A 14,163-nucleotide genomic window follows, 5' to 3' on the forward strand; every position below is an offset into this window, starting at 1 on the left:
GAAATGAGAGAGGATGATACATTTTTTTTGCTTGTACATGCTGTCTGTGATCGTGCACACATGAAAATGTGTCTGAGGGATAGGGTAAGGACATATTTTGTATGCATAAAATTAGATAAAATACAAATATGCTTGGATATGCTTAGATATACACAAACACTCAGCTCCAGCTTGGAATGAAGAAGCAGGGTTTTTCGGCTGTTGTCGTACTGCTGGCCCAGAGGTTATGACCTGGAAGTGAGTGGATGGACAGTAAGATCGAGAGATTTCTCTTATGGAATGTGCTGTCGTCTGTAGACTGCAGAACCAGTATGGCTAGTAACGCCACTTTGGTATGCATCAATGTCAGTCATTGTGAAAATATTCATAGCAACGGTTTTCAGTCATTATTTTTGTATGTTGTCTCTGCTGATTCTGTCACAGTGCTTAATCAAAGCCACATCAGATGGGCATAAACATAATAGGCTATGCAGAAGGAAATTTCTGTTTTGTGGCAGGCTTATTATATTTAACTAACACTAAAATTGAAAATATCTTCTTTTGTTCTGCGCAGAAGAAAGAAAGTCATACATTACGAATGACATATGTGGGTGAGTTACTGATGACCGAATTGTCATTTTTGTGAGGAGTAAATACAGTTTAAGTCAAAAGTTTACAGATTCTGCAAAATGATTTTACCAAAATAAGAGGGATACATACAAAATGCATGTTATTTTTTATTTAGTACTGACCTGAATAAGATATTTCACATAAAATACATTTACATATAGTCCACAAGAGAAAATAATAGTTGAATTTATAAATATGACCCTGTTTAAAAGTTTACAAATGCTTGATTCTCAATACCGTTGTGTTACCTGAATGATCCACAGCTGTTTTTTGTTTGTTTGTTTGTTTTTTTGTTTGTCCCTTGTTTGTCCTGAACAGTTAAACTGCCTGCTGTTCTTCAGAAAAATAATTCAGGTCCCACAAATTTTTTTCAGGATTTTTGTGTATTTGAACCCTTTCCAACAATGACGGAATGATTTTGAGATCCATCTTTTCACACTGAGAACAACTGAGGGACTCGTGCAACTATTACAGAAGGTTCTCACCAATGCTCCAGAAGGAAACAGATTTTTCTCCATATAATGGGGTGGTATGGTGCAAACGATCCCAAATGCGGTCGTAAACTATCCCAGCCGAGGAAGAAGGGTCTTATCTAGAAACGATCGGTTATTTTTATTAAAAAAATACAATTTAAATACTTTTTAATGTCAAACACTTGTCTTGCCTTTCTCTCCCTGAACTTTGTGTATTCTGACTCAAGACAGTTAGGGTATGTCGAAAAACTCTGACCGTATTTTGTCCCTCAACTTCAAAAATCATTTCAAAATCATCCTACATCACTGCAGAAGTTCCGACCCAGTCTTTGCAAAGTGAACATGCAAAGAAGATCAAACACCCTTAACAAAAATGGTAAAACAGCGATATAGGGCGATTTCGAAGTTGAGGGAGAACATGAGATGGGAGTTTTTCCCTAATTGTCATGAACTGTAAGACTGTAATACAGTCTTGAACTGTAAGACTGTTTACAACCGCATTTGGGATCATTTGAAGCCGCATTTAAACTGCATTTTGGAAGCTCAAAATCGGGCCACCATATTAGTCCATTATATGGAGAAAAATGCTGAAATGTTGTCCCCAAAAACATAATTTCCTTACGACTGAAGAAAGAAAGACATGAACATCATGATTGACAAGGGGGTGAGTAAATTATTTGTAAATTGTTGTTCTGGAAGTGGACCTCTCCTTTAAGAGTCAGGGGGTGTAAACTTTTGAATAGAATGAAGATGTGTACATTTTTCTTATTTTGCCTAAATATCATATTTTATTTTCATTTAGTACTGCCACAGAAGATACTTACATGTTTCCCAGAAAACAAAATAAGTGAAATTTACCTTGAACTTCAAATTTAGAAAGTTTTCACCCCCCAGCTCTTATTGCATTGTGTGTCCTTCTGAAGCATCAGTGAGCGTTTGAACTTTCTGTAATAGTTGCAAATGAGTCCCTCAGTTGTCCTCAGTGTGAAAAGATGGATCTCAAAATCATACAGCCATTGTTGGAAAGGGTTCAAATACACAAAAATGCTGAAAAACCACAGAAATTGTTGGGACTTGAAGGATTTTTCTGAAGAACAGCGGGCAGTTTACTCCTTAACAACTATCACTAAACAACAAAAAAACACACACAGCTGAGGATCATTCAGGTAACAACACAGTATTAAGAATCAAGTGTATGTTATCTTTTAAATGGGGTAATTTTTATAAATTCAACTATAATTTTCTCTTGTGGACTACTATGTAAGCATCTTTCATGTGAAATATCTTATTGAGGTCGGTACTAAATGAAAAAATAACATGCATTTTGTATGATCTCTCTTATTTTTGTCAAACAGCACGTATGAATTGTTACTCTATTTTCCTAACTCTCCTCCTCTGTATTCTTTCACCTTTTGCTTTTCTTTCTCACTCTCTTTCTCTCTCTCAGCATCATTCTTTTCCCTGCCATTTAAATGTTCTTTTTTTGCTGTTATTTCTTTCTCATCGTCCCTCTTCTCGTATCTCTCTGGGTCTGACCCCCCAACACGTACGATGTTATAAATGAGTGCCTAACTTTACTTTTGCTTATGTGAGCAGAACAACTCTCAGTAAAGTTGTTCAGCACCAAACGTCTGTCTCCTTGCCACGTGAACACTTCTCATAAATGCCAGTGTTTAATAATGCTCGTGCGTGTTAGTCTGGAGATTCAGGGATGAGGCTCACGAGCTGTCCTTCGGGAAACGTTTACAAGGCAGTGTTGTTGTATTCATTTATGATGCATAGATGCTATTAATCTGTTTTGACACAATGACAGGGTAAAACAATAAAACAAGTCAGAATGCAAAAAAAATTATCCAGGCAGGAAATTGGTTATGTAAGGAAAGCAAAACAAAGCCTTTCACATGAAGAGCAGCTGAAGCTTTCTGTCTAAAATATGTCGTGCAAGGTCATGTGACTTACAGTGCTTCCAACAAAAGCCATATGATCCAGTAAAGCCTTTAATAGTTTGTAAAACATAAAATAGAATTGACCAATTGAATAAGGTAAAAGAAAACCGTTTAGACAATCTTGTTTCAAGAGATTTAATGGTAGAAGAGATAACAAGGAACTGAACAGATAACAGACAACTGTGGTTTAGGGAACATAGCAGGGCTTCCTTGCACCTGTTTTGTCCCCTTGCTATAACGAGAAATTTATGTTAAAAATTTAATTTGTTAAAATTTCATAAGGAATGACCAGTAACAATAAACATTAGTAGGCTAAAATTTTTGCTTGTGGTTTGTGTTTCTAACAGACAGCAACTTCATCCTGGCTAATGCACAAGTGTCCAAAGGCTTCCCAATCGTGTACTGCTCAGATGGATTCTGTGAGCTTACTGGATTTGCCCGAACCGAGGTCATGCAGCAGAGCTGCGCATGTAAGTTTCTGTATGGGCCAGAGACTAGTGAGCACATCATTCTTCACGTGGACTCTGCACTCGAAGAACGTAGCGAGCTCAAGGAGGAGATAATGTTCTACAAAAAGAATGGTAAGAAAAAAAGTGTCAGATAAAGCTCCTTGCTTGGTGGTGTTGCTGCAATGCTGGCTGTCAGTGTAAAGACACTCAACTAGTGTTGGGCAATATGACCAAAATCTTATGTGAGTAATTTTATTTCATGGTAACAATATATATCGCGATATAGTTATTTTAGCTTTTAAAATGTCTTTATGATAGCAACATTTTTGATACCATAGAAATTAAATTTCATAATTCTTGTGACAAACAGATAATACTAGCCTAAATAAAAAAAAAAAAAAAAACTCAGGCTCACTGAAGTAAACAGTTAGTGATTAAATAAGAATAAACTAATTACAAGCAGTATTACAAAAAAACTACAGTAGAACAAATAAATACAAAATGCTACATGCATTGTATAAAGTAATAAAATGTATAAAGCACTGCATATTCTATTTTCTGTGTTTAGTTTAAATGAATATTTTTTTAATTATTAAAGGAGAAGTCCACTTCCAGAACAAAAATTGACAGATAATGTACTCACCCCCTTGTCATCCAAGATGTTCATGTCTTTCTTTCTTCAGCTGTAAAGAAATTATGTTTTTTGAGGGAAACATTTCAGGATTTTTCTTCATATAATGGACTGCTATGGTGCCCCGATTTTGAACTTCCAAAATACAGTTTAAATGCTTCTTCAAACAATCCCAAATGCGGTTGTAAATGATCCCAGCCAAGGAAGAATGGTCTTATCTAGCGAAACGATTGGTTATTTTCATTAAAAAAAATTTAAATACTAAAAAGTTTAAATACTTTTTAATCTCAAAAGCTTGTCTTGTCTTACTCTCCCTGAACTCTGTGTATTCTGTTTCAAGACAGTTAAGGTATGTTGAAAAACTCACTATCATATTTTCTCCCTCAACTTTAAAAATCATTTTAAAATCATCCTACATCGCTGCAGAAGTACCGACCCAGTCTTTGCAAAGTGAACATGCAAAGAAAAGCAAACACCCTTAACAAAAAATGTAAAACAGCGAGAACATGAGATGGGAGGTTTTCGACATACCCTAACTGTCATCAACCGGAAGAAAACAGCACAGGCAGAATGAGGCAAGACGAGCGTTTGACATTAAAAATTATATAAAATGTATTATTTTTATTAAAATAACCAATCGTTTCGCTACATAAGCCTCTTCTTCCACAGCTGGGATCAATTACAACCGCATCTGGGATCGTTTGAAGCCACATTTAAACTGCATTTTGGAAGTTCATAATCGGGGCACCATATCAGCCCATTATATGAAGAAAAATCCTGAAATGCTTCCACTCAAAAAAACATAATTTCTTTACGGCTGAGGAAAGAAAGACATGAACATCTTGGATGACAAGGGGTGAGTACATTATCTGTCAATTTTTTGGTCTGAAGTGGACTTCTCCTTTAAAGGGCACCTATTATGCAAAATTCACTTTTACATGTTGTTTGAACATAAATGTGTGTTGGCAGTGTGTGTACACAACCACCCTATAATGATAAAAATCTGCTCTTTTTTTAAAAAACACTCTTTTTTTTAAATCTCTATAAATCATAAAACATGTTTCAAAGCTTACTGATCACAGAATCCGTAATGTGTGATATCACACTTTCCCAGCCCCGCCCACGATAGTTGACTGACACGGCCATATTAGCAGAGACCCGCCCTGAGAGATCCACAAACACACCAGCATTCAAGTAAGAAATGTCGTATTATTACAGCTATAGACAGTATCCAGTCCAGTGCAGTGAGTGATTTTCTGCGTTTATTGTATTGTTTGGGTTGTATTAACAGTGTAGACTAGGGTGACCAGACGTCCTCGTTTTTGGTGTCCTGTCCCTGACTGGAGCTGTTTCCTAGGGATGGGCGGATCGATCCTGAAATATCGATACTGACGTTGTATCGAAAGGATCGATCCTCACATAAAAATATTGATTCTAAAGTGCATTTTTAACCATTAATTTTATTTATTTTACAAGAAGTTTGGTGCATAAATAAGCCTGTAAGATGAATAATAGACTATTAACGAAATATTGTGTAGGACAGAACTATTTCTCCTGCTCATTGGAACACACACAAATGCTGTAAGACAGAACCAATCGATCACAGATAGCGTTCGCTGCTGACGCTTCATTCAACATTGATAATAATCAGAAATGATGTTTCTTCCTCTTCTTCTCATGGCACTGAAATAATAAAGCATTATTTAAAAAAATGTTTCTTGAGTAGCAAAGTATATTAGAATGATTTCTGAAGGATCATGTGACACTCAAGACTGGTGTAATGATGTTAAAAAATTCAGCTTTGATCACAGATGCTTTTTAAATTACATTTTTCAAAATATATTACAATAGAAAGTAGTTATTTTAATTGTTCATTTTCCCAATCTTGCTGTTTTTACTGTTTTTTTTGTTCAAATAAGTGCAGCATTCGTTAGCATGGTTAAAGACACATTACAAAGTCGTACTGACCTCAAACTTTTGAACCGTATAGTGTACATGAAATATTTATTTTAATGTAAGTGTAAGTAAATTTATTTAAACTGGTTGTTAAAAGTTCAAATTGGTTGTTATATCCTGTAATTGCTGTCTGTAAGAAACAATTTGTGCTAAAGTTAGGCCTTTGGTGTACAACAGCCTGGCAGCTTTTTGCCCGAAAAAAAAAAAAAAAAAGAACACAGTTTGCAACAGTAACCACAGTATTTGTAGTAAAACTGCAGTAACAACAAATTTACCATGGTTAACACTCTCTCTTTTGGCTTCCTTCCTTTAACAAACACACGTTAACACTACAGGAACATTATTTCAACCATAATATTTGTAGTAAAAACCATGGTAATAATAATTAATAATACTAATACTAATAATACTACTACTAATTATTATTATTATTATTATTATTATTATGCATTTTAGTACTTATGTAACACCATGGGTGTTTTCATCAGGTACCCTCCAAGGTACGCCTTTGTACCTTATCTACCCTTAATGTGTGTGTACTTGTATGGTACTAGTATGCTACCTGGCTTTTAGGGGTAAAGAAAGGTGCACCTTTGAGGTTACTACCCAGTAAAGAGCTAAAATACGAAATTTTAGTACATTTTATTTCTGACAGTGTTATCAAAAAAAAAAAAAAAACGCTTATGAAATGTTTAAAACACATGACTTTCAAATATAATGTTAAGTAAGTATAATTACTGATTTTATTCTTTTAATAATTGAAAAGATCAGTTTAGTTTAGAGGTATCGGTATCGGTATTAATATCGATGATACTTGGCTTGAAAATATCAGTATCGGATCGAACATAAAATACGAGGTATATAAACCATAGTTTTAATCATTTAAATGAGCTTTTGAAATTTTGAAAAACTCCTGGCAGTTATGTGTTTTTGTGCATTTATCAAAACTATTTTCTTTACAGCGCTGAATGTCATGGTGGTTGTGAAACACGGAACAGCTTACTTATCTAATTTTATGGTGAAATTTGTTATTTTTCGTGTTTACTCGTGTCTGTTTTGAACAGTGCACTGTGGCTTTAATTTATCGTGAGTGGCACCGAAAAAATTGCGGCACTTCTGCTCCTGCTACGCGCTACCGTGCTGCCTCTGTGTGCAGTGTAATTACTCTAACCTGTTAACATGGATGATGTTAAAAAGATGTGCTGCTTACGTCCTGCTTACCTGTGCAGTGTGAAACCGGTGTTACACGTTGTCTTTTTCAGCTGTTTGCTTTCACTTAAGATCTAAATTACTGTGTTTACGAGGACACTTGCAAATACAGGCATTTTGACACATATACCTGTGTGTATTTAACTGTTCAAGGCCTGTAAAGTGGCAAAAATAACTCTGTTCAATACACCTGCACCATCTTCATGTGCGTGCAGCCAGGGCCGTGGGACCCTAGGATATGTGGAGCCCTGGTGGGCCCTGTTTGAAATGTTTTGATTTGTGTGTTTGTTCTATTTATTTGTGCTATTTACACAGTGTTTCAGTTTTTTGAAGTTTTTTCAAAGCAGAGAGTGATTTTCTCTTATTCATTTTCTTGGATTAACAGTAAGGACACCGACAGCAGCTAGTAAATTAGGCGCGGTCACTTTAAGAGACAACGCATCCAATATAATGATGCACATTCGATTTCTTTCTCAACTGTTTACGTTCACTTAATACATAACCAACAGTGTTTTTGAGGATGCTTGCCAAGATGGGTATTTCGACAGGTATTTTATTTTGTATGTATTTGTCGGTTGAAGAGCAAGAAGAGGCAAATCTAAATTATGTGTTTAAGGGCTGTGAGACACGCCTCTCTACGCGGGTGCTGAATTTGGCTCTTTCACATCTTTTGTGTTTGTATGTTTAAACTGGCGAGATGTATTTGTTCATTCAGGGCTCTACAGTAAGACCATTTTTGTCGCGTTTGCGACTGAAAACTACTGCGTGGGACCAATCAGCATATTTGTGTTTGCAAGGGGAGCTTCAAAGGTTTCTACGTGTTTTTGCGACGTTGAGTAATATATCACAAAACAGATCTCACAAATCCTTTCATAAAGTGTAGAGAGAGTGTAAATAAGAGATTCATTGTGCAGTGTATGTTAGAGAGCTTTGTTGATTATAATGGAACTTTGAGAGATTGTGATAACCTAAGATGAGTGACAGCTTTCAATGGTTTTTAAGGCAGTTTGTAAATGAGATATTGATTTAATACAACAGTTAAATAAACAAGAAGTTAATATTAAGTGACTTACATTGTCTGACTATAACACTATTGCCTGATTCTGCTGTATTTCGATGTCAAAAATAGTTTGAAACAAGTCAAAACCGAGCCGCTGCACATCTCCATTCGAACACAGCGGTGTTTCGTTTATGAATGAACGTGCGTTTTTAAACGAATCTACTAAGTCAATGATTCAGTTTTCCATTTATAAAGAGAGTCACTTGCTTTATTCACTGAAAAAAAAAAATCTGTTGGATTAACATAAAAAAAATATGTACGTCGGTTGCACATATTTTTATTATGTTCTCTCAACATAATTTATCTCCATTTATGTTACGTAACTTGTGTTTGTCAAATGAACATGATTTTTTATGTTGTTTTTATGCTTTTTATGCCATGTTACCTTGTTGATTTAACATGATTTGGTTTTTTTTTTTTATTAAAGCTTTATCCACCATATGCAATGGCGTTTCAGTAAATTACATAAAACTATGATAAAATGTATGATAAATCCAGATAAAATTAATAACAGAATAAAAAAAACTTTGATAAACTACAAGTGTTACATTTTTAAATAAATAATAGCATTTTAACAACCTTAATATTGTATATTTTTAAGCAAGGCAATAAACAAAAACATTTTTTGGAAAAAAACTATTGTTTAATAGTACACAAAAAATTAAGATATAATATAACCCCATATAAAAGCAAAATCCAAAACCAACCCCCCAAACACACACACACACACACACACAATATTACACAACAACAACAACAGCATAAATAAAGTAATAAAAAAATTCTACATTTTTTTTTGAGAAGGACACTGAAAGTCTGCTGATTTTAAAGATTCACCATTATACTCCTCAAAGGGATCATTCACCCAAAAAAAATTTTGGTATCATTTACTCACCCTTAAGTTGGTCCAAACCTGTATGAATTTCTTTGTTCTGCACAAAGGAAGGTATTTTGAAGGATGTTTGAGGCCACGCAACTTTGGGGCAGCATTGATTTCCATAGTAGGAAAAAAATACTATGGAAGTCAGTGGTGCCCTAAAACTGTTCAGTTATAATCATTCTTCAGAATACCTTCTTTTGTGTTCAGCAGAACAAAGAAATTCATACAGGTTTTGAACAACTTGAGGGTATGTAAATGATACCAGAATTTTCATTTTTGGGTGAATGATCCCTTTCGGTTAGATGGGCAGTTGAATTTTGCAGTAGCTAATGCCAAGTTATCCAAATCATTGCAAGATTATCTGGCCCTCACTGATGATCCTGACGTCCCCTGGTCTATCATGGGCATTGTCTCCTCAAAGCATCTTGGGATGAGGGCTTCATCTGCAGTCTGGAAAATGCACAGTTAAAAAATGAGATTCAGTACTACTCTGGAAATATCAAACTTAATTTCAATAATTTAGTAACATCTGTATCCTCAGAAATGTCAGCTTGAATATAATAAGAACCAGTCGTGGTCAACAAAGACTGAATACAGATAACTGTTAGACCTCAGTTCTAGGATTGTGAATGGTAGGCCAAGAAATACAATAGTGTCTTCCTAAAACAAACAGTAAAATTATATAGCACACTTTGAATACGTACATTGATAATGGCAGAAATGTCCAAAGTGTGGATGTTTTGGATGTTTCGGTAACTCCAATCTAACTGCAACTGCTACTGTACATTGACACATTCAACGGACAGGGAGAGAGAAAAATAATAGATTAATATTAACATTTGCAACATCGTCAGACAAAGAAAGTGCACCTGAAATTTTGACTGTGCTCCTAAATTTTTTAAGTTAGGAGCACTAAGCGTGAGCGTAGAGCACGCTGTGAGACGCGGCTCTCTGTTTGCATAACGAACATGGCATGCAAGTACTCAGTTGAGTTTTTCTGCGTCCTGTGTTTAAATGCTTTAAACTCTTTTGAATGTTTAAATTGGGAAGGCTTAAAAACACATGCAATTGATAAGCTTTCGTGACTACGGGCAGCAGTGGCCTGTCACTTGTCATAGACTGGCTTCAGGCAGTTGTTTGAAATCACCGGGGGCCCCCCCCACAGCCGTTGGCCCCTATAATGTCACCTCCTTTTACCCCAGTAGCGATGGCCCTGTGTGCACCTCTAAAACAATCTCACAGACAGTGCGTGTATATAGCAAAATGAGTTCGCTTTTGCTGCTGGTTGCATTTAAGCGACTTAAAATCACTTGTTCTTAAACAATGTTTTGTGCCAACATAACAGACACGTCACGTGAGACTGTAACCACAATAGAGATGACAGTCAAAAATCTCTACCATTTGACAAATTAATCATGTCTGACGGTATACCCCCCCCCCCCCGACAATCAACGTATTGCATTTTGACAAATGTTAGATGTTTGTCATCTGACTTAGGCAGGTTGAGTTTTATTTGCAGTGATCTTGGGTATTTTGCCATCACTGTAAAACTGTAAGCAGCAGTTCCACTGTTAAAAGGAGAACAATAATAATACATGGAAAGCTGTGTGATCCATCACTAGTAATAGCACATGGAGGTATTACAGCACACCTTAACAAAGTGAAATCTCCAGCCATTGTTAGAAGCAGATGGTTTTATTAGAGTTGGTTGGCCAAAGCACCAGAGAGACTAAAGTCGGATTAAAACTGAACTCCAGCAGGTGTGCAAGTTTATTTGTGGAATTTACAATGACGTTGAGAAGGATGTCATACTAAACCATACTGTCAATCCTTCAAATGCAAATTTTTGGATTAATTTTCCTTAGTATGGTATATCTCACTCAATTCCACACTTCGTTCTTCTATTTAAGGGGCTTGAGACTGGAGATGAGTCAAAACAAATGTCCTTCTCCTTTTACTAGATAGTGCATAGTGCTGTTTTTTTGAGCGGGTACCATAGTGATACCATGGGGTTCACTTAAGTACATTTAAGTATGTACACAACATGTTTTTTGAATATGTATATTACATTGATATCTATATTATATTATATTATAAAAATATTTTTATTCAGTTTGCCAGGGTCTTAAATCTTCAGACGATGCTGTGGAGTTTTAACAGCTCCCTGTGCCTTTTCCTCGAGCTCATTCTCCTCTCCCCCTTTGTTCTATATTGAATGGAACATCTCCAGCACACTTGTTCTAGAGAGTCTTATTATTTCATTCCCTTTTTCTTCTCCATAATGGTGAGGCTTTTTCGTGAGGAAATGAGAGATTTGACAAAGACTTCTCCAGCTGTGAGCAATCAGACGGAATTCCACGAGAGGCTTCCAGTAACAGCTACTGGTGGAGAGAGAAACACACACACACACAGCTAAACACATATAAATGCCCTGTCGCACACATACACCCACACCGCTCAATACTCACAGACAAACAAGCATTCACGCACACACCTACATGAGAATTGGATACCATAATGGTGCTGCTCTTTTTGGATCTGGTCTTTTTTTGTTTCAGGTCTTTTTAACACATTCTAAATAGACTGGAAGTAATGTTTTGCCAAGTAAGCTAAAATGTGCTTCCTGTGGTAGCAACTAAATTAACTAGTTTTTTTCAGTGTAGAAATTCTATTTAAAGTCAGTGTGAATTGCAACCCATTTTGCTTCTGTTACGTAACATTTTTAAAGGGATAGCTAAAGGAGAAGTCCACTTCCAGAACAACAATTCATAAATAATGTAATAAAAAATGTGTTTTTTAAAAAAAAAGAGCAGATTTTTATCATTATAGGGTGGTTGTGTACACACACTGCCAACACACATTTATGTTCAAACAACATGTAAAAGTGAATTTTGCATAATAGGTGCCCTTTAAAGGAGAAGTCCACTTCAGACCAAAAAATTGACAGATAATGTACTCACCCCCTTGTCATCCAAGATGTTCATGTCTTTCTGTCTTCAGTCATAAAGAAATTATGTTTTTTGAGGAAAGCATTTCAGGATTTTTCTTCATATAATGGATTTGATTGGTGCCCCGATTTTGAACATCCAAAATGTAGTTTAAATGCAGCTTCAAAGGGCTCTAAACGATCCCAGCCAAGGAAGCAGGGTCTTATCTAGCCAAACAATCATCATTTTTTTTTCGGGAAAATAAAAATTTGTATACTTTTTAAGCACAAACGCTCGTGTAGCACAGGTTCTGGGATGTGCGTTCACGTACTATTAAATCATTTTGAAAGGTCACGTCGAACATAGGCGGAACTACAAACCCAGTGTTTACAAAGCGAACGCTCAAAGACTAAGAAAGTGCAAGTAAGTCAAACACTGTTTACAAACAAAAAGGTACAAGATGTCGGACGATTCTGAAGTTATAGGAGAAAATAAGATGGAGTTTTTCACGATACTCTACCTTTTTTAGCCGGAGTACACAGACGATGAACTTAGACGTGACTCGTAGTAGTGATAAGAAGTTCAGATCATTTTACCGACTCAGACCTTTGAGTCTCGTTCAGCAAAATGAACGAATCTCTTTTCGAGTCATTTTGTTCATTTCGTTCATATTAGCAAAATATAAGTCAGAAAGCTCTCAGAATTCATCAGAAATATCTTAATTTGTGTTCTGAAGATGGACAAAGGTCCAACAGGTTTGGAACAACATGAGGGTTAGTAATTAATGACATAATTTTCATTTTTGGGTGAACTGTCCCTTTAAGAACACAATATATACAATTAAAAAGAGCAGGGAAGTGGATCAGAGCTAGATGCAAATTGCTAAAACAATACTTAAGTAGATGTTGGTTGACATTATTCGACAGTCAGAGCAGCCTAAGTCACATCAGGTTCAAAAGGTCAAATCGGGTAGCAGAAGCTCTTCAGTGTGATGTTGTTCATTGTCATGTTTTACAGTGTGAATGCCCCCTGTAAACGTCTCTTACATCATTAAGATGTGTAAGTATTTGTGTCTGTTTATGTATTTTGCTTTTCTCAATTCCATTGTAGGTAGTGTGTTCTGGTGTCTGCTGGATATTGTGCCTATCAAGAATGAGAAAGGAGATGTGGTCCTTTTCCTTGCCTCTTTTAAAGACGTCACTGACACCAAAGCCAAATCTATACTTGAGGAGAAGAAAGAAGGTTAGTACGTGATGGATGGATTTATGTGTGTGCATGAATTTCTGGATGCCTTTTTTTCTCTGAAATAATATACATGGATGTTTCTTCTGCTACATCTAATTTAAAGGATTAGTTCACTTCCAGAATAAAAAGAATAAAATAATTCTGATGATTTACTCACCCCGTATCATACGTATTAAAAAAGAGTCGGCTCGCAATCACCTGAACGAGTCGTCAGGAATTCGAACCTTATTCTGTTACAGCTGTACGTCACGAAGTAACACATTTGCATAATGTCTGCCCACATTCTACATTGCAAACAACTTGCCCGCCCACAAACAGTAAAACTTTCATGTGGTTTACGTCATGTCGAGAAGACGCTGTATCCTACGCTGTGAGTAAATTTATATTATGTTCACTTCCAAAAGATGAATCTACTAAAAATTTGTGATTGATGCAGCTTGACGCTCTGTCTGTCTCATTAGTTGGAGTAATGATAAAGGATGGTGCACGAAGCGGCTTTCACACCGAATGCGCAAAGCGCTGCGCTATGAAACATTCATTTCAATTGATTGCGCCGCGTGAGGACGGCTTGTTTCTGCATCAACCATGGGCGCGCAAGCTGCGCACGCTGCGCTCAAAGTTCAAATTAGTTGACCTTTTGCCACTGCGCTCTGAAGGGCTGCACTGAACCCAACGGCCAGCGCATTGCTTTCTGGGTTCGGTGTGAAAGCCGCTTCATGCGTTATCAAATGTTGAAGTTAACAACATAGAGATGTGCCCGGTTCACTTACATAAGCAA

General features: G+C 36.2%; 1 protein-coding gene across 2 annotated transcripts in view; it reads left to right on the plus strand.

The window, feature by feature from the left end:
- Positions 1 to 14,163, plus strand: part of kcnh8 (potassium voltage-gated channel, subfamily H (eag-related), member 8) — an 87,454-nt gene that overhangs the window by 23,538 nt on the left and 49,753 nt on the right. For both annotated transcript variants that reach the window (XM_051136406.1, XM_051136405.1), the window contains exons 2-3: positions 3,376 to 3,609; positions 13,251 to 13,382. In XM_051136406.1, coding sequence (XP_050992363.1) covers positions 3,480 to 3,609; positions 13,251 to 13,382 — 262 coding nt within the window. In that variant the 5' untranslated portion in view covers positions 3,376 to 3,479. The remainder of the gene's footprint in view (positions 1 to 3,375; positions 3,610 to 13,250; positions 13,383 to 14,163) is intronic.

This window comes from Labeo rohita, chromosome 19 (genome assembly GCF_022985175.1).
Source record: "Labeo rohita strain BAU-BD-2019 chromosome 19, IGBB_LRoh.1.0, whole genome shotgun sequence".
Lineage (NCBI taxonomy): Eukaryota > Metazoa > Chordata > Actinopteri > Cypriniformes > Cyprinidae > Labeo > Labeo rohita.